Source organism: Microcaecilia unicolor, chromosome 4 (assembly GCF_901765095.1).
Source record: "Microcaecilia unicolor chromosome 4, aMicUni1.1, whole genome shotgun sequence".
In the NCBI taxonomy this organism is placed as follows: domain Eukaryota; kingdom Metazoa; phylum Chordata; class Amphibia; order Gymnophiona; family Siphonopidae; genus Microcaecilia; species Microcaecilia unicolor.
The window spans coordinates 43874665-43895456 of NC_044034.1; the positions used below are offsets into that span (position 1 = coordinate 43874665).

General features: G+C 44.5%; 2 protein-coding genes across 2 annotated transcripts in view; both read left to right on the forward strand.

The window, feature by feature from the left end:
- LOC115468455 (centrosomal protein of 295 kDa-like) overlaps positions 1-8373 on the forward strand; it is a 93418-nt gene extending 85045 nt beyond the window's left edge. The window contains exon 15 of the mRNA XM_030200191.1: positions 7235-8373. Coding sequence (XP_030056051.1) covers positions 7235-7267 — 33 coding nt within the window. The 3' untranslated portion in view covers positions 7268-8373. The remainder of the gene's footprint in view (positions 1-7234) is intronic.
- A 4086-nt stretch (positions 8374-12459) lies between these two features.
- MED17 (mediator complex subunit 17) overlaps positions 12460-20792 on the forward strand; it is a 72464-nt gene continuing 64131 nt past the window's right edge. Inside the window, exon 1 of the mRNA XM_030200192.1 lies at positions 12460-13005. Within this exon, the coding sequence (XP_030056052.1) occupies positions 12777-13005 (229 nt within the window). The 5' untranslated portion in view covers positions 12460-12776. The remainder of the gene's footprint in view (positions 13006-20792) is intronic.

Sequence of the window (20792 nt, forward strand, 5' to 3'; positions counted from 1 at the left end):
TTATGGCTCCAGTACAGTTTCTCTTCTTAGTACTTTCCCTTACTAATCTCTTTCTCCATCTGAAACCACTGTATACTGCTGGAACACATTGCTCACCTTCTGCTTTCATTATCTCACCATCCCTTTTGTCTTCCTTCTCAGCTCTCAACCTTTAACATTTCCTTCCATTCATTCAACCATCTCCATTCTGTCTGAGTAAATCTCATCTTCGTTGTTATCGTCATGCCTTTCCTACTCTTTCTCATACTTTCCTTTTCCTGTTCTCCACTGGGGATATCAATCCCAGTCCTGGTCCTCCACATCATCTCTCATCCTATTTGTGCAGGTCACACAATGATGTCTCCAATCTAATTTCTGTTCCTTTCCTCTCCCTTCGCTGCCTTTCTCATGTGTTCTGTGGAATACCTGCTCTGTCTGCAACAAACTTTCCTACATTCACGACCTCTTTATGTCTCATACTGTCCATCTGCTTGCCCTGAGACTTGGCTTTGCCCTGAAGACTTTACTTCAGCTATGGCTCAGTGTCATGGAAGTTACCTTTTCTCCCATACTCCTTGCCCGTTTGGCTGTGGAGGTGGTGTCAGGCTTCTACTATCACCCTCTTGTAGATTTCAGCCTCTTCTTCCACCTCTGTCTCACTGCTTTTCTTCCTTCGAAGTCCACTCTGTCTATTCGCTCCTCTACCTGTCTGAGTAGCTGTTATTTATTGACCCCCTGATAAATCCCTTTCTTCTTTTCTCACTGACTTTGACTTGTGGCTTTTCTTCCTTCTTGAACCTTCATCTCCTTCCCTCATTCTTGGGGATTTTAACATTCATACTAATGATCCCTCTGATTCTTACACCTCTCAGTTTCTCACCTTACCATCCTCTTTTAATCTTCAACTGTGCTCCACTGCCCCTACTCACCAGAATGGCCACTGTCTTGATCTTATCGTCTTCCCCACAGTTTCTGCACCTTAGCTGTTCCCCTCTCTGACCATCATCTGCTAACTTTCACACTTAAACATCCCCCCCCCCCCCCCACCACCAGTCCCGTCCAATCTCCACCAATACATTTATGAATCTTCAGGCTATTGACTCTTCTACTCTGTCCTCCAGTGTTTCAAATCTCTTGTCAACCACTATGTTATTCAAGTCTGTCAGTGACGCTGTTTTTCTTTTCTCTGGATACTCTCACTCCTCCCATTCCCTGTTCTGTAAGGCGTACCAAACCCCAGCCTTGGCTGACCTCTAGAATCCATTATCTACGTTCCTGTGCCCGATCTGCCGAACGCCTTTGGCTGAAATTCAGTGTCCATGCTGACTTTATACATTTCAAATTCTTGCTGACCTCCTTCCAGCCTGCTCCTTCACTTGCCAAACAGGACTACTACATCCAGTTGACAAACTCGCTTGGTTCAAACCTTCGGTGTCTCTGTTCCACACTGAACTCTCTCCTCAAAGTTCCTTCACATCCAACTCCCCCTTCACTTTCTTCCCAGACTCTGGCTGAGTACTTTCATGATAAGTTTTACAAGATTAACCTTGAATTCTCAACCAAGTCACCTCCACCTCTCCTTCCTTCAGTCCATTCTCTCAACCCTACTTCAACCCCTGCCTTCTTTTCTTCCTTTTCTGAAATTACTGAAGAGAAAACTGCACATTTTCTTTTCTCCTCCAAACCCACTTACCTGTTCCTCTGATCCTATTCCCACCATCTGAAATTAAACATGACCAAGACTGAGCTTCTTATCTTTCCCCCTAAACCCACCGCTTCTCTTCCTCCATTCTCTATCTCTGTGGATAGCACTCTCATCCTCCCTGTTTCATCAAGTCGTAACCTTGGGTTATCTTTGATTCCTCTGTCGCTTTTTCTGCACATATCCAACAGACTGCTAAAACCTGTCGTTTCTCTATTATCACCAACATTCATCCTTTCCTTTCTGAGCACACTACCAAAACCGTTATCCACACTCTTATCACCTCTCGCTTAGACTATTGCAACTTGCGGCCTCCCACTAAGCCATCTCTCTCCCCTTCAATCTGTTCAAAATTCGGCTTCACAACTTAATTTCCGCCAGTGTTGCTATGCTCATATTAGCCCTCTCAGCTCCCTTATCCATTTCTGCATACAGTTCAAACTCCTCTTATTGACGTACAAGTGCATTCACTGTGCAGCTCCTCAGTCCTCTCCACTCTTATCTCTCTGTATATTCCTTCCCGGGAACTCCATTCATTGGTTAAATCTCTCTTACCTGTACCCTTCTCCTCCACTGCCAACTCCAGACTCCGTTCCTTTTATCTTGCTGCACCATATGCCTGGCATAGACTTCCTGAGCCAGCATGTCAAGCTCCACCTCTGGCTATCTTCAAATCTAGGCTAAAAGTGCACTCCTAACCCCTATTCACTTGTACAATTTCCATGTATGTTTTATCATTCCCACCTTAGTAATTCCCTTATCCCTTATTTGTCCTGTTTAGATTGTAAGCTCTTTCGAGCAGGGACTGTCTTTTCATGTTGAAGTGTACAGCGCTGCGTACGTCTAGTAGAGCAATAAAAATAAGTAGTAGTATGTACATAAATTAAACTGAAACCCCAGGAAGCCAGACCGTGCATGTAGTACAACAGAGAAGTAGAAAGATATGCATTTCCTCCTGTACTTTGATATATATATATATATATACAGTGGGGGAAATAAGTATTTGATCCCTTGCTGATTTTGTAAGTTTGCCCACTGACAAAGACATGAGCAGCCCATAATTGAAGGGTAGGTTATTGGTAACAGTGAGAGATAGCACATCACAAATTAAATCCGGAAAATCACATTGTGGAAAGTATATGAATTTATTTGCATTCTGCAGAGGGAAATAAGTATTTAATCCCTCTGGCAAACAAGACCTAATACTTGGTGGCAAAACCCTTGTTGGCAAGCACAGCGGTCAGACGTCTTCTGTAGTTGATGATGAGGTTTGCACACATGTCAGGAGGAATTTTGGTCCACTCCTCTTTGCAGATCATCTCTAAATCATTAAGAGTTCTGGGCTGTCGCTTGGCAACTCGCAGCTTCAGCTCCCTCCATAAGTTTTCAATGGGATTAAGGTCTGGTGACTGGCTAGGCCACTCCATGACCCTAATGTGCTTCTTCCTGAGCCACTCCTTTGTTGCCTTGGCTGTATGTTTTGGGTCATTGTCGTGCTGGAAGACCCAGCCACGACCCATTTTTAAGGCCCTGGCGGAGGGAAGGAGGTTGTCACTCAGAATTGTACGGTACATGGCCCCATCCATTCTCCCATTGATGCGGTGAAGTAGTCCTGTGCCCTTAGCAGAGAAACACCCCCAAAACATAACATTTCCACCTCCATGCTTGACAGTGGGGACGGTGTTCTTTGGGTCATAGGCAGCATTTCTCTTCCTCCAAACACGGCGAGTTGAGTTCATGCCAAAGAGCTCAATTTTTGTCTCATCTGACCACAGCACCTTCTCCCAATCACTCTCGGCATCATCCAGGTGTTCACTGGCAAACTTCAGACGGGCCGTCACATGTGCCTTCCGGAGCAGGGGGACCTTGCGGGCACTGCAGGATTGCAATCCGTTATGTCGTAATGTGTTACCAATGGTTTTCGTGGTGACAGTGGTCCCAGCTGCCTTGAGATCATTGACAAGTTCCCCCCTTGTAGTTGTAGGCTGATTTCTAACCTTCCTCATGATCAAGGATACCCCACGAGGTGAGATTTTGCGTGGAGCCCCAGATCTTTGTCGATTGACAGTCATTTTGTACTTCTTCCATTTTCTTACTATGGCACCAACAGTTGTCTCCTTCTCGCCCAGCGTCTTACTGATGGTTTTGTAGCCCATTCCAGCCTTGTGCAGGTGTATGATCTTGTCCCTGACATCCTTAGACAGCTCCTTGCTCTTGGCCATTTTGTAGAGGTTAGAGTCTGACTGATTCACTGAGTCTGTGGACAGGTGTCTTTCATACAGGTGACCATTGCCGACAGCTGTCTGTCATGCAGGTAACGAGTTGATTTGGAGCATCTACCTGGTCTGTAGGGGCCAGATCTCTTACTGGTTGGTGGGGGATCAAATACTTATTTCCCTCTGCAGAATGCAAATAAATTCATATACTTTCCACAATGTGATTTTCCGGATTTAATTTGTGATGTGCTATCTCTCACTGTTACCAATAACCTACCCTTCAATTATGGGCTGCTCATGTCTTTGTCAGTGGGCAAACTTACAAAATCAGCAAGGGATCAAATACTTATTTCCCCCACTGTATATATGTGTGTGTGTGTGTGTGTATATGGATGGATGGATGGGCACTAGAGAAACACCTGCCCACGCCCCTACTGCACACCTATCCCACTCCCAATAACTTCAATGGGAGTAGCAGTGCTGGCCTCAGTGGCTGTAGGCCACATTGAGAGCTAGGGGAAATACAAGAGGGTGCACTCTTCATTCTCCACTGAGCCACAGTCCTCCAACACACACAATGGGAGCTGGGCAGACTTCTACAGTCTATGCCTTGATCATGACTGAATAGATAGGGATGGGCTGGAGAGTAAATTTTAAGGGGCTTCGATGTTAGCTTCTGAACTTAGTACAAGAACAGTACAGGGCAGACTTCAACGGTCTGTGCCCTGAGAAAGGCAAGGACAAATCAAACTCTGGTATACATAAAAAGTATCACATACCATGTAAAATGAGTTTATCTTGTTGGGCAGACTGGATTGACTGTACAGGTCTTTATCTGCCTTCATTTACTATGTTACTATGTTGCATGCTTCCCCCAAAATATGCCCTAAATATTACAGTGGGGCCCTAAACAATCAATAGAAAACTGAACAAGCGAAATTACTATAGAATACAACATAGAAAATTCATGCTAACAAAATACTTTGGTCACACACACAGAACACAAATGCCAAATACAGAATGACCACAAACCATAAACAAATTAAATCGAAATGCCTAGAGACCAGACCTTGCATGTAGCACAGCACAGAGAAATACAAAGAGATGCATTTTCTCCTATACTGTGCAAAATATAATGATAGCACATGCAAGAGATGATGATAGGGGGGATACAACTAGAGCAACTGTGTTTGTCCCCCTAGCCAGAGAGAACCCCAGGCCAGCCGGAAGCTGAAGAAGGTACAACCTGTTAGTAAGTTGTGGGGTCCCCTCCCAAATTTCTGCCTTGGGCCCCAAACATATCTAACACCAGCTCTGGCAGTATGTACATATCTAATCTGACATATTTTAATCACAAAATAGAAAAATAAATTTATTTTTTCTACCTTTTGTTGTCTGGTCATTTTATTTTTCAAATCATGTTGGTCCCAGGCTCTGGTTTTTACATCCTTCTGTCTTCTCTTAACTCACTCACCAAGGTCTTCTCTCCATGTTTTTTTTGTTACATTTGTACCCCGCGCTTTCCCACTCATGGCAGGCTCAATGCGGCTTACATACTGTATACAGGTACTTATTTGTACCTGGGGCAATGGAGGGTTAAGTGACTTGCCCAGAGTCACAAGGAGCTGCCTGTGCCTGAAGTGGGAATCGATATTTCTACTCTCTCCGTGTACACTATCCATCTTCTTCTATCTCTGTACCTCTATCTTCCTCCATGTTCAGTATCTCCCATGTTCGTATGTCCCTATATTTCCCTGTTCAGCTTCTCCCCTCTCTTCGTCCCCAGTGTCTGTATGTCTTTATCCTCTCTAACCCTACCTCATCCAGCTTCTCCTCACTCATTCACCTTTCCAGCATCAGGCTTGCTTGATTTCCTGCTTACCCACCTACCTACCTACCTACCCACCCTCCCACTGTAGGTTCAGTATTTGATCCCCTTTTCCTTCATCTCCTTGGTCTGTTATTTCTGTTTCCCTTCCTCCTTGTGCTGTTTCAGCAGTTCTCTCCCTTCCCTTCAGCTCCCCTCCTCCTCTTCCTCCCACATCCAGCAGCTCTGTCCCTTCCCTTCAGCCCCCTCTTCCTCCCATGTCCAGCAGCTCTCTCCCTTCCATCCAGATCCCCTCCTCCTCTTCCTCCCATATCCAGTAGTTCTCTCCTTTCCATCCTATCCCCTCCCTTCCATCCTATCCCCTTCTCTTCCGCCCATGTCCATCATCTCGCTCCCTTTCCACCAGCCCCCTCCTCCCCCCCACGTCCAGCACTGCCTGCCCTAATCCAACATCCCTCACTGCCTTTCCTCCTGCGGGTCCAGGTCCAGCCATCCAGGAGCATTGCCTGTCTCTTTCTGCTCCTCTCCGCCGCTGCTGCAGGGCCTGCAGCTTTCTTTTTTGGACCATCGCTGGCAGCTATTCACACAGGCATTTCCTCCTGCTGCATCCATCTGGCCCTTACATAAACAGGAAGTTGCATCAGAGAGGGCCGAACACGGCACAGGCAAATGTCTGTGTGAATTGCCAGCGACGGCCCAAGAAAGAAAGCTGCAGACAACTGCAGAAGCAGCGAGGAGGAGAAGGAAGAGGCAGGCAACGATCTCGGATGGCCAGACCTGGACCCGTGGGAGGAAAGGTAGCAAGGGATGTTAGATTGGGGGTAGTTAGGGTGGGCCTGGGCCCACCCAGGCCCACACCCCTGTAAATCTTCCATCTTTTTTTAATTCCCTTGCCAGCAATGGTTTCCTGACCATTTTATATTTCTTCTCTCTCTCCATGGTCATCAACCATCTTCTCCTGTCCAGCATCACCCCTCTGTGTTGTCCCTATTCCCCTCTCCATATCCAGCATCACCAATATGTCTGTCTTTATGTTTTCCCCAAGTTCTGCATCTACCTTCTGTGTACATATCCTCCCCAATGTTCAGGATCTTGTCTCTGTGTCCGTATAACTTCCCACCCCCCATGTCTACCATTGCCCTTTTAAGATCGTATTCATATCCAGCTTTGCTCCTCTGTGTTCCTATGCCCCTACCCATGTCCAGCATTGCTTCTCTGTAGCCTTATATCATCCTTGTCCTGCATCTCTCCTTTGTCCCTATGGGTGTTAACAGAACTGGAATTGATAGTAAGGAAATTTCCTTGTTGGTTACCCTATGAACCAGAGGTTTTGGAGTTTCTAGCTTTGCCATATTTCTTCTAACTGTAGTGCCATAGAAATCTAGGAAAAATCAATGTACTCAACCTGTTCTGTCTTCAGTCACAAATTATAAATAATGATATTATACTTTATCCTTTATTTTAGCAATCTTTGTTTACAATATTTACAAATTCTACTTTTACCTACAGAGAACATTGCAAAAACTGCGAGCCAAAAAATGACCACCTTTAGAAATCACTGCTCTCAGAAGAATTGTGAGATACCAGAATGTAACGTTCAGAAAAGAACTGTATTTTGTTGCAAACTAAATGTCTTTCTATGTATTTATCATTTTTATGATGTATGTAAATATAATATACTTTTTTATAATTAACAAAATTACTGTATTGACTAAATCTAATTTAATGTACAGCTAGATCTGGTTAATTTATCTGTAAGTATGTAACATTCATGGTTTTATTATCACAAGCTTTACACTTTCTCTAAGAAATATCCTGTGTAAAAGGTGTATGTGATGGGTCAAGGTTCATATATTAAGCCTGTTGAATGTTTTTTTAATGCAGAGTTTCAAAGACATATCATTTTAGAAACCTATTGATGATTTTACACATGTAAATAATGGCATTTGCCCATGTATCTCAGATATACCTAGAAAGGAGGAATTTATATGTTGAAATCTGCAACATATGTATGACAGAACGTGGGGGGGGGGGGGGGGATGGAATAACACACATGTATTCCCCATTTCTGAATGGGAATTCATATCTGCTGCAGGGTACATGTAGTTTCTGGAAAAGTGCTTGTTTTGGGCAGCATTCTACTAAAGGGATTAGGGGAGGTCATCCCCTCAATCCCTTAATGTTTCTTTCACCCCTCCCCCTCACAATTATGCTGAACAGTAGCAGGCTCTGCATCTAATTAGAAGAATAAAGATGTGTAGGTTTCCAGAATTTCAGACATATAGCTCTATTGGTTAGCATTTACACATCTAGGTTCTGATATTCCAACTTTTAGCTGCATATCTTGCCGTGTTGCTCCATTGATGATTTTAGATTTTTACATTTCTAAAGTGGCTGCTCCCACTTTACATAACCATCACATACATGATCTTTCCTGTATCATTTTAGAAAAAGCTCTACATTGGCAGATCCTTTCCTAAAATACTACTAGAATTTGACGTCCAATCTGGACATCTCAATTTCAATTTGTATGTTCTATCTAAAATCTGCCTTCAGATGTGTTCAGGCTACTCATTTTATACAACTTTTTGTTTTTAATTTACAGGAAGGGTCTTTAATCCATTTTAGAAGTTTAGTATCCTGCTAAACCACCTTAATAAATATTTTATGTTAAAGCGTAACATTTTTGACTGTGTTTATTGTGAAATATCAAGTTTCTAAAATGCTATTGAAATGTTTTTCTTCCACTGGTGTAAGTACAATAGTTTGATATGTATTTATCCACAATTCTAGGCAGTGTACATCAAGTATTCTGTCCATTGAAAAGAAGTATAGCAAGCTGTGTTCTTGCATATTTGTAATACTAGTAACAACTGAGCTAGGCACCGCTAACTTTGCAGAAGAAAAAAAAACAAAAAAGACAGGTATAGCATAGCTGCATTACTTAACGTTTGTGTAGTGGAAGGGGGAAAGAGGAGCATGAGAGGACAAATCCTGTGTGGGTGTCAGTTTGTAGTAAGACTGTTGTAAAAGAGGATTATTAATACTCCTAACCATTGGGTTTTAAGACTGATTACTAATGTTGGAACACTTTATCCAATGTGTAAGCAGCACACAGTACAATCAAAATACTTGAGAAGCATGACTATGTACTTCTGCAGTCAGTATTGCATGTTAACATTTAGGCAACGTATGATGTTCCTAAAGTTGAAATTGTGAATCAGTAAACTAAGCACTGGGAAGTAAAACGTAAAGGAGACTTCAGGGTTCTTCTTGGTATCCTAACATTGTCAACAATTAATATCTTTAAGTATGAGAAACCAAATGTTGATCATAATTCTACCTAAAGCAATGGAGACATTTTGAATTCATGTACTGGTGGTTCCCAAACCTGGTCCCGGAGTCACTCCAGCCAGTCAGGTTGTCTGGATATCCACAATGAATATGGGAAGATTTCAAAAAAAAAAAAAACACACACATAGGCAATCATAAACCTCACAAGTTTGCAATTGTTTTCAATAGCATCTGCAAATGTTTGGGGTCACAAATATGGTGGCAAGCTCCGCCCACTGCCACAGAATGGGCCAGATAGGCTCAGGCCATCTCCTGTCATAAAACCTTCTTGGACATACCACATACCGAAAGCATCAGCTGCAGATAAAACAGCGACCTGTTTTTAAGGTCGTGCTGTAAGGATCCGGGAGAGCCATCTTCTACCCGGACTCGTGTAAGAGGATAATTTATGTGGTACTTTCCTTTGACAAGTGTCCTGGCATTCCCTCCATTCTGTCTATATCTTTCCAGAAACAGAAAAGAAAGGTAAATATTTTGTTGATTCTTTCTTTTGCTCGTCTCCCTTACTTCTACCCCAGCTTCAGTCTTCCTAGTTATAGAATCCCACAAGGAGGTTTGATTGACAACAAGAGATGGCATGATGTAAAAATATTGAAGCCACTTAGGTTAGTCTATGTTACCCCTTCCCCGCGCAGCGATCGTTTGCGTACACTCAAAATAAAGCAAACAAACCCATGAGCTGCTGCATCCACATTGTCGTTCTTTATTGTTGTTAGCATTTTTGTTTAATCTCACTTACAGTTTCAAACATGCCAGCTTGTGCAGCATATGGATGTACACAGAGGAAGTATAATAAAGAAATAACTTTTCATAGGTAGAGTAGTAATTTGTTATAAATCGTAATCAGTGTGTCATTTGGAAGGGACACCCTAGCATGTGTTATATTCATGCAGACATGCAGAGATTTTTTTTCTTCTGGTAAATGGCCACTAATACATCATGTTATGAGAATCAGGTGCTCAACATTCAGAGTTTCTATTTATTTATTTACTTATTTATGGAAGTTATATCTGTAGAAAAACACTCATCAGAGGGCACACGAGGGACAGTCAAAAAGGCAGGGCTGAGAAAGTTGACACAGGAAAAGGAGTCAGGCGTAGAGCATTGTATGCAGAACCCAGATGAATAACAGGATAAAGAACAAGGAATAAGATTAATGGTCTAAGGGGAAACAGATGGTGGGAACATGATTTCTTGACAATCTCAAAGGATTGAGTGACATAACATTCGACCTCCAAAACGGGTAGAAAGGGAAAACTAAGAAATTGAGACTGTTTCAGATAGTACTTATGTATAGCAGAGCTGTTCTCCAATGAGAAAATATATATTCTGAACTGTACTCACTTGTGGTAAGTAAATAAAAAAAAGATTTGAATTTTCTCATACGTACCCTGTGTTTTATCACTCTAAATGAAGAATGGCTGGTACATATTAATTTGGGGTGGTGGTAAAAAGACAAAAACATATCCCACATTAAACATGAATTAGTTTGAAACCTGGGAGCATTTAAAATCTTTTTTTTTTTCCTGTGCCTACAGCAAAAGAGAAAGATGGTTTGTGGAAACTAGCTCCTTTTGTTTTGTGAAATTCAGTGGTATATTATAAAAATGCACTTAATATTGTTTATTACTTCTGTTTATGTTTAAAAGAAAGAAATTAAATAATGAGGGTAGAGCTACCTTCATGCAATAGTCCAGTCATCTAAATGTGCCAACATTTTCCAGTTCTGTGATATATATCAATTTCTTCAAGTCAGTTTTCAACAGCATTTTCTCAGTTATTACCTAAATACGAACACAATTCTAATGTTAATAAGGTTTGGATATTACTGAATTCTATAGTTTTGGCACAGTATAAGTTATCACAAGGACAAAATATAAGAAAGCCAATAGACTGCATTAGAGGCAGTTATGTTTAAACAAAAGAGATCTGCATGAAACAAAATATTTATTTTTATTTTGACTTATAAAACCACTTGTCCCTGAAACATGTCTAAACTACTACTACTACTATTACTATTTAACATTTCTAAAGTGCTACTAGGGTTATGCAGCGCTGTACAATTTAACATAGAAGGACAGTCCCTGCTCAAAGAGCTTACAATCTAAAGGACAAATGTACAGTCAGTCAAATAGGGCAGTGTAGATTTCCTGAAAGGTATAAAGGTTAGGTGCCGAAAGCAACATTGAAGAGGTGGGCTTTGAGCAAGGATTTGAAGATGGGTAGGGAGGGGGCTTGGCTTGGCGTAAGGGCTCAGGAATATCAGAATAATCCCATTTGTGTATCTAAGATGTAAACTTCTACAAAACAGATGTAGATGTGATTTCATGTGCCCCAATGAAAGGAGAGTTTAATTTTACTTCCATTTAATTTCAGTATATTCCATCTTTATAACACCAGCAGGCTCATTTTCAAAGCACTTAGCCTCCCAAAGTTCCATAGAAACCTATGGAACTTAGCCTCCCAAAGTGCTTTGAAAATATGCCTCTAGGCTTCCCAAAGCAGATGACAACAACTGTTAACATGAACCCATCAAGAAACAGGATATTCTCACTGAAATCTCGTCATTTGTATTGTATAGAACCGTGTAGAAACAGCACAAAATACAGAGGTTATAACTGCTGTTTCTACCACTACCACTACTACTACTAAACATTTCTAAAGCGCTACTAGGGTTACGCAGCGCTGTACAATTTAACATAAAAGGACAGTCCCTGCTCAAAGAGCTTACAATCTAAAGGACAAGTGAATAGTCAGTTCGATAAGGGCAGTCAAATTGGGGCAGTCTGGATATCCTGAAGGCAGCATTGAAGAGGTGGGCTTTAAGCAAAGACTTGAAGGTGGGCAGGGAGGGGGCTTGACGTAAGGGCTCAGGAAGGTTGTTCCAGGCATAGGGTGAGGCGAGGCAGAATGGGCGGAGCCTGGAGTTTGCAGTGGTGGAGAAGGGCACTGAGAGGAGGGATTTGTCCTGTGAACAGAGGTTTCGGGTGGGAACATAAGGGAGAGGAGGGTAGACCAGCTATAATAATTTTTAAGTTGTTTTAGTGCTATTCATTTTTTATTTAATATGTATATCTACATATGGGAAAGCTGCCAATAAGTAAAACAAAACCCCAAATCTTTTGTTCTCCACCTTTTAAGGCACTACCTATCCCACTGGAACAGCATTAGATTTTTTTTTTTTACAGATGCACTACGTATTTATTTTTAATAATCTTTTGCTATTGTGTTCAATGAACTCAAGCTCCGCCTACTGGCTTCAGCCCGTATAACGGACTAGATAGGAACATCCTATCTCCTGTTTTCTTCAACCTCCTTGCTCGCACCAGCCCACTTTGCTAAAGAATATCGGACCTTTTCGGCACCCGTACGGAACTCTGACGTCACTCCTTCCGCGACGACATAATGTCACTACCACAGGGGCACGATCCGGGCCGGCCCGACATACACTGAAATGAAATCGGACTTTGGTGCGACGGTGGGCAGCGGGAAAGACTTGCAAAGGCAGTCAAAACATCCGTGCCGGAAGTTCTGTGCGTGCGCAGATGGACGCTTGCTGCCGAGGGTTACTTTCTGGTAGGGGTTTAGGATCGAGACTGTGAGAGGCTTCAGCATTCTTTTCTGCTGTCCGGATCTGCGGGGTCCATAGGATCCACGTTTTACCCGACCCCCCCCCCCCCTCCGGAGCGCCGGGAAGATGTCGGGCGGTCCGGCTGTGCGGATCAGCATTGAGTCGGCCTCCGAGAAGCAGGTGCAGGAAGTGGGGCTCGATGGCGCCGAGACTTATCTGCAGCCGCTCTCTATGTCCCAGAACCTGGCGCGCCTGGCACAACGCATCGACTTCAGCCAGGGATCGGGTTCCGAGGACGAGGGGTCTGTCGCCAGGGAGCAGGATTGGGCCGAGGAGGACGAAGAGGAGGAAGAAGGTAACACGCATCATACCTGAACCCTGTATTACTACTACTACTGTTGCAGGAATGGATGCATGAATTTGTGATGCTTCAGGAGTCAGACAGCACACACCAGTATGAGAAAGTAATCTTCTTTATTTGCCAGCAAACAAAGCAAGACATCAGTTCTAGCTCTCTTCTCCTCTGTCTCAGCTCTCTGTGTCTTTGTCTCAGCTCTCTTCTTATGCTGTCTTCTCCTTCTTCTGTCTGTTCCTTCTGTCCTTCTCTTCTTCTGAGCTCCTTCTGACGTAAACTGCTTCTGCTCCTACTTAAATAGGGTCCTAAGCCCTCCTCCTAGCCTAGCCCCCTTTACTCCCAATTGGTTAAGAAATTGATTGGCTACCTTGCCTCAACCAATCATTACTTTTGAAATATCAGTTACATAGGTTCCAGACATCCTAAACTGACCTCTGACCTGGGGCCCCTTAAGCCAGACATTTGGTCTCCAGAACTCTTACATGTTATTATGATTGATTTCTCATATTCCTAGTACTAACTGCTAACTAAACTCTGGCATTCATTAAAGAGGTCAAAAGTCAATCTTACTTAATAGCATACATATCAGGTTATTACTTCCAGGAGGCCAGTCCTACACTTAGCTATAATTAATCAAGGAGAAGAGAGCTGACTAGTTCTGACCTCTTCACCTATCAGCTTATACATTGAACCAGCCAGAACTATGGCTAAGTCAAACCACATGTTGATCTCCTCAACTGCAGTCTTAACAGCAGACAAAGAGTAATACAGAATTTAACAGATATTCTACACAGACACAAACCTTATTAATTTACACAGAATCAGTATTTCTTATAAGACATATTCTAAATATCAAAAACTTGTAAATACTAATCTATTGCCTCTCTCTAAACAGTATTTCTATCTAATCATTTTAAACTACAATTAATCCTAAACAAACTGTCTGCAATATGCCGGCTCATACATATGTGTTTGCTAGCATTCATTATTCACAAGGGTGAAAGAAATTCCTTTCTCTGACCTTTCTAACCCAGCCCGGCAAACGTAAATAACCTAAACCAGATGACATTCCTTCACTTTAGTTGCCAGGTAAAAAGTTAGAATTCTAACTTCAAGCTTTTAATATCATTTCTTATATATATAATTATGCCATGGCTGCCTCATTCCCCCCTTTGAGACTAAAATCAGCTTATGCAGAGATAAGTCTCACAACTCAAACTCTGGAGATTATAGTGATCCTAATTAGGAATAGACTTGTGAATCACCATTACCCTACTTGTTAAGGTTCGACGGCATACTGCCGAAGCACATGAGGCCAGGAAACAAAACAACAACCCTGCTAGAACTAAGACTATTAGGGAAATGAACAAGGGACGTATCCAGGAGGTCAATGACCACCACCAAGAGGTAAGGTCTAATCCTCCTCGGTAATCCTCCACATTAAGGCTGGCCAACTGTAGGACTTTATCCATAGCATGCCTAACTACATGCGTCCTATTTATGACAATAGTACAGCACTCTGAAGAATTTAGCACTGTGCAGAGGCCACCCTGAGCTGCAAAGAGATAGTCAAGGCCCATACGATTATACCGAGAAACTATACTTAATTCATTAATTTGATCCTGCAATGCATTGACTACCACGTTCAGCTCATGAACTAAAACATGGAGTAGGGATTGAAGTCTCCGGGTAGCCATACCTAGTTCAGTAATACCCGCTACCGGGCCTCCAATTGGAATCCAGGCCGTGGCAGAAAGGGCTACAAGTCTCTTTTTAGTCAGAGGATAAGTAGAATTAATATACTGGAGGGCTAATTCAATCGCCTCATCCTCTGTGGCAACGGAGGAGGGTAAGGACAAAGCCTCTCGCTTAGAGCGGTGCGGGGATAGTGGCTTAAGAGGAATAACTTTAGGAAAATAATTCAAGGTTACCAATACACAAAAATTATATGTAGGGGGAAGAATCATGTGGAGGACATTATCACAGAGCCAGTAATGACCAAGGAGAGGGTGAGGAAAGTTCCCAATAAATGTTGGCTCAGGCTGGACAGGGTACTTAGGGTGCCCATAATGCGAGCCCCTATCCCAGGGGGAACGAAGACGAAATGGAGACTTTGCACACCATAGGCGCCAATCCCCAATTGTGACAGGCTGCTCATTTGTTAATAACTCTTCATACCCCGGGGACTTATGAAAGTAGAAAATAAGCTTGGACACTATAGTCTTCTCAGTGGTACGCTTAGGAGCCAGATAATCACCTGGGTCATAATCTACAGGTATGGTAGCAGGGCACATAGGAGTACCTGGAGAAACTACCCACACAGATTCTCCTTTTTCTGGGAGAACATTAGTATAGTTACAGGGAATGGGAAGAACAGTTGAGATGCTTCTTGTTAAACAAAACACTCCAGAGGCTGGATAGGGAGACGTAAAAACTGGCCTTAGAGAAGATTCAGAGGGGGAAGTAGCATTATAAAAGGACCACCAAGTATAATCCTGGCTCCAAGGGCCTGAACTCGAAAAGTAGGGAGGTATAAGAGCTGGGAGTTGCACAGGGACAGGTACAGCTGGGACATCTGTGGTATAAGGAGAAAATCGGGAACACACAATACAAGGGGAAGTAATCTTTGCCTGGCTAATTAGTTCCTGGACTGAGTGTAACCAAAGGTTGGAGCGAGTTGGGGTATTAGGAACAAGGAGGCAAGGAGTAGAAAACAACAAAAGCATCCAAACTACTAACATTTTCTTTCTTCCTAATCTAAAACAAATACAGCAAACTAATTAAGCAATAATATTTCAACAGTCTGTGCTAATCACAGATTATTCTCATATAGTGTTCTCAGTCTTTGAGTTCTTATACCAGTTGGGATAGACCCTCAACTGACAAGGATCAAGCTCTCAAATTCCAAGAAAGCCAGAATCATGGCAAGAAAGAGTCTCAGTGTGAAGCCGAAGTTCAGCCGCTCCTGCAGTATGCAGTTGACCCTTCTTTTCAGCTAGTAGATTCTTTGGTTCGGGTCAAGCGCAACTTCAATGGCTCCGCTGGATCTCTTTCTGCTCTCCACTGTCTAGGCTCCGTCTGATCCGTGCTGGGCTCAGTCTGGTCAGCAGACTTAATTCGAGACCAATGGACCCATGGAGTAATCCCTGCGACCTTCACAGCTGCAGGGGTAGAAAGCAAAACAGTAAAAGGTCCTTTCCATCGGGGCCCCAAAGGCTGAAGCTTCCAGTCTTTCACCCAAACTCTATCCCCTGGCAGGAAGGAATGTACCTGAGCCTGGAAGGGGACAGGGTTTATTTCTCTCACATAAGACTGAAGCTCAGAAATTATCTTACCCAGGAGGGCTACCTGCTCCTGCACCTGGGCAGACCCTAAAATCCCTATGTCTCCCTTAATTCCCTGTAAAATGGCTGGGGGCTTCCCATACACAATTTCAAAGGGAGAAAGGGCTGTTCCTTTAGTTGGAGTGCATCGGAGGCGGAAGAGGGCTAGTGGCAATGCCTGTGGCCATTTCAATTGGGTTTCCTGACAAATCTTTGCTAGGCTATTTTTCAAGGTTCTGTTTGCCCGCTCAACCTGCCCTGAACTCTGGGGACGATAGGCACAATGCAATTTCCAGGTAATGCGCAATGCACGGGACAGGGCCTGAAGTGTAGCTTCAACAAAGGCGGGACCATTATCTGAACCTATGGCAAGGGGCAGTCCATACCTGGGGATGACATCCCTAAGGAGGGCTCGAGCTACTTCTGTGGCTTTCTCAGTAACTGTAGGATATGCTTCCACCCACCCAGAAAAGGTACAGACCATAACTAAGAGATATCGGAGCCTACCACTCCTGGGCATTTCTGTGAAGTCTATAACTAGGGACTCAAAGGGTGTTAGTCCTCTAGACTGAACTCCTGGTGGAATACGGGGTCCCTGACGAGCATTATTCTGGGCACAGAGAGTACATCGGGCAGAGGCAGTGGCAACCAGACTATCCAATCCTTCCAGCACCACTACTCGATTGAGTAGGCGGGCTAGTGCTGTTTTCCCTAAGTGTGATAGGTCATGAGCTTGAGACACTACAGGCCAAGCTAGGTGGCGTGGCACCAGAACTCTGGTATCAGGGAGATGTAACCAGCCATCAGGTCTCCTTACTGCACCTTCTTCTTGAGCCCATTTCTCTTCCACTTGGGTATACATAGGCGTCCATTCTTGCAATCGAATTTGGAACAGGGGAGTCACAGTACTTGCTGGGGGTCCTCGAGCAGCTTCCTTGGCCACCCGATCAGCATGGCGGTTCCCTCGGGCCACTGGAGTATCTACCCTTTGGTGTCCCCTGCAGTGAATGACAGCTACCTTCTTGGGGGCCCAAACAGCCTCTAGCAGCTGAAGTATTTCAGGTCCATACTTAACAGGTTGGCCTGCAGCATTTATGAGTCCCTTTTCCTTATACAAAGCTCCATGAGCATGTAGAGTTGTGAAGGCATACTTGGAATCAGTATAAATGTTGGTTACCAGTCCTGCTGCTAACTCCAGAGCTCGTATGAGGGCCACAAGTTCTGCTTTCTGGGCTGAAGTTCCTTGGGGCAGGGCTCTTGCTTCTATCACCTTGTCCTCTGTCACCACAGCATAGCCTGCCAGTCGCTTGGAGTTCTCCACATAACTGCTTCCATCTGTGAAATAAATTACATCTGGGTCCCTCCACGGAACATCTTTAAGATCTGGTCGACTGGAATACACTTCATCCATGGTTTGGATACAGTCATGATCTGGTGGTCCCTCAGATGCTGGCAAAAGAGTAGCAGGATTGAATGTAGCCACTGTTTCCAGGTGTATCCGTGGATTCTCACACAAGCTGGCTTGGTACTTAACCATGCGGTTATTTGTAAACCAGTGGTTGCCCTTATACTCCATGAGGGTAAGAACTGCATGGGGGACTTTAACAACCAGTTCTTGCCCCAAGGTCAACTTATCAGCTTCCTGGACCAGTAAGGCTGTTGCTGCAATGGCCCTCATACAGGCTGGCCATCCTTTAGCCACTCCATCCAGCTGTTTAGACAGGTATGCAACAGGCCTCTGCCAGGATCCCATCATCTGGGTCAGCACACCCAGAGCAACCCCCTGTCGCTCGTGGACATACAATGAGAAAGGTTTCTCCACATCAGGAAGGCCTAACGCAGGGGCTTGGAGTAGGGCTTTCTTTATGGCAATGAAGGATTGTTGAGCAGTAGGTCCCCATTCAAATGGTTCCTTTTCACCCCCCTTTGTGGCTTGGTAAAGGGGTTTCGCCATCAATGCAAAATTTGGAATCCAAATTCTGCAAAATCCAGCTGCTCCCAGGAATTCCCTAACTTCTCTTCTGGACTTGGGTTGGGGAATTGCAGCAACTGCTTGCTTCCTACTAGCATCCAGTCTCCGACTTCCCTGGGAAATGCAAAAGCCCAGATACTTCACTTCTGACTGACAAAGTTGGGCCTTTGAGCGTGAGACCTTATAGCCTGCATCCAAGAGTAGCTCCAGCAATTCTCTGGTAGCCTCAAAACACTCTTCCTGGGTCACTGCTGCAATCAGGAGGTCATCTACATACTGGAGTAAAACTCGCCTGGAAGGCTCAGATTTAAAAGTCTTAAGGTCTTGCCCTAGGGCTGTCCCAAAAATGGTGGGGGAATTCTTGAACCCCTGTGGCAGGCGGGTCCATGTATACTGAAGCTTCCTTCCTGTTACTGGGTTTTCCCATTGAAAGGCAAAAAGCAGTTGACTAGCGGGGGCCACCCGAATACAAAAGAAGGCATCTTTTAGGTCTAGTGTCGTGAAATGGGTAGCTCCAGAAGGTATCAATCCTAGCAGGACATATGGATTAGGCACTACAGGGTGTAATGAGATAGTGGATTTGTTAACCACTCGTAAGTCTTGGACTGGCCGGTAGTCCTCAGTCCCTGGCTTCTGAACTGGCAATAGTGGCGTATTCCATGGAGACTGGCAAGGACGAATAATTCCATGGGATAACAGACGATTCAAATGTGCTTGAATTCCTTCCAGAGCCTTTCTGGGAATTGGGTATTGACGAAGATGGATTGGCCGGGCACTTGGAAGTAAATCTACATGTACAGGAGGAATATTTCGGGCCAACCCTGGGGGATTATCTTCTGCCCATACCCCACTGACCTGAAAGCTGTCTGCCAGGGGTAGGTCAACTTGGCTATGTGACTGATGCAGCCGCCATTCTTCTTCAAGAGGGCAGCAGAAACTCAATATACCCTTAGGGCTGGATGCTGGGGGCCGAAAGGAGACTGAAGTCTGGCCATCAGAGTCAAAGGAAATTTGGGCCCTAAGCTTGGACAGCAGGTCTCGGCCTAACAAAGGGATTGGACAGTCTGGCATATAAAGGAATTCATGAGTGACTATGTGTGAGCCTAATTGGCATCTACGGGTTGTCAGGAAAGGCCTCCGGTTCTGCACCCCCGTGGCTCCCACCACTCGGACAGTTTTTCCAGACACAGGCGCTAATCGCTCCGTCACAACAGAATGTTCAGCTCCTGTATCAATCATAAATGGAATTGAGCGGCTCCCTATAGTTAGCTTGACCATAGGTTCCTGGGAGCCCAGTTTGTAGGAACCCGGTCTGTCCTATTCGTCCCATTCTGCCATCTCGGCTATCCCGATGATGTCAGATTCAGGAGGCTCATATCTTCCCTCTCGAACTCGGCCTCGGCTTCCTCGATCTCCTGGTCCCCTTCTCAGTCCCTGGCGCCTCTGGGGGCATTCATCTTTCCAGTGCCCTCTTTCCTTACAATAGGCACACTGGTCCCTCTCCAATCTTGGTCTGGGATTCTCCCCCCTTGGCCGGGATTGATTGAAGGAATCTCGGGGCCTGGCTGGTGGTCCGGGGTCCCACTTTGGCTTCCCATTAGCTAGAGGTCGACCTCGGTTAAGGGTGGAATTAGTAATGGCTGCCGCTAAAAGGTCGGCCTTCTTCTGCATCTTCCGGTCAGCCTCTCGGCGCACCTCCTGATCTCTATTAATGAAAACCTTGGTTGCGATCTCAATTAGCTGGGTGGTATTCATCCCTGCGAATCCCTCCTGACGCTGCAACTTCTTCCGGATATCTGGCATACTCTGGGCCACCAATGCACTATTCACCATTCTCTGATTTTCTTGGGCTTCAGGGTCAAATGGGGTGTATGTTCTGTAGGCTTCAATTAGTCGCTCTAAAAAGGCCCCAGGGGATTCAGTTGCCCCTTGGAGAATTTCAGAGACCTTTGCCAGATTAATGGGCCTCTTTATACCTTTCCTCATACCTTCCAGCAAGTCCCGGCAATAGCCAGACAACAGTTCATAGTGCTGCCCATCATTTGGATCCCAAGCTGGAGCTGCGCGAGGAAACCGAGCTCTAACCCATCCCTCTGGGTCCTGTGTCCCCCCGGGGACACGCTCTCGCGTGATGGCCTCAGCATTTTGCAAATCTTCCGCCTCTCCTCAGTTGTGAAGAGGGTCAGGAGAAGTTGTTGACAATCAGTCCAGGTTGGGTTATGGGTGGCCATAATGCTAGTCACTAGGTCCACCACTGCCTGAGGCTTTTCAGTATAAGAGGGGTAATGCGTCTTCCAATTCAGGAGATCGGTGGTTGTGAAGGGTACATACTGATAGGCCTGTGCCTGTATAACCTGACCCTGATTATTAGGATCTGGTCGAGTGGTAGTTACCTGACGAAGGGGCAGAACTCTCGAGGAGGTGGGAATGGAATCTGAGGTAGAGCTAGGAGCTACCCTCCTATCATGCTCAAAAGTAATTGCAGCGGGTCT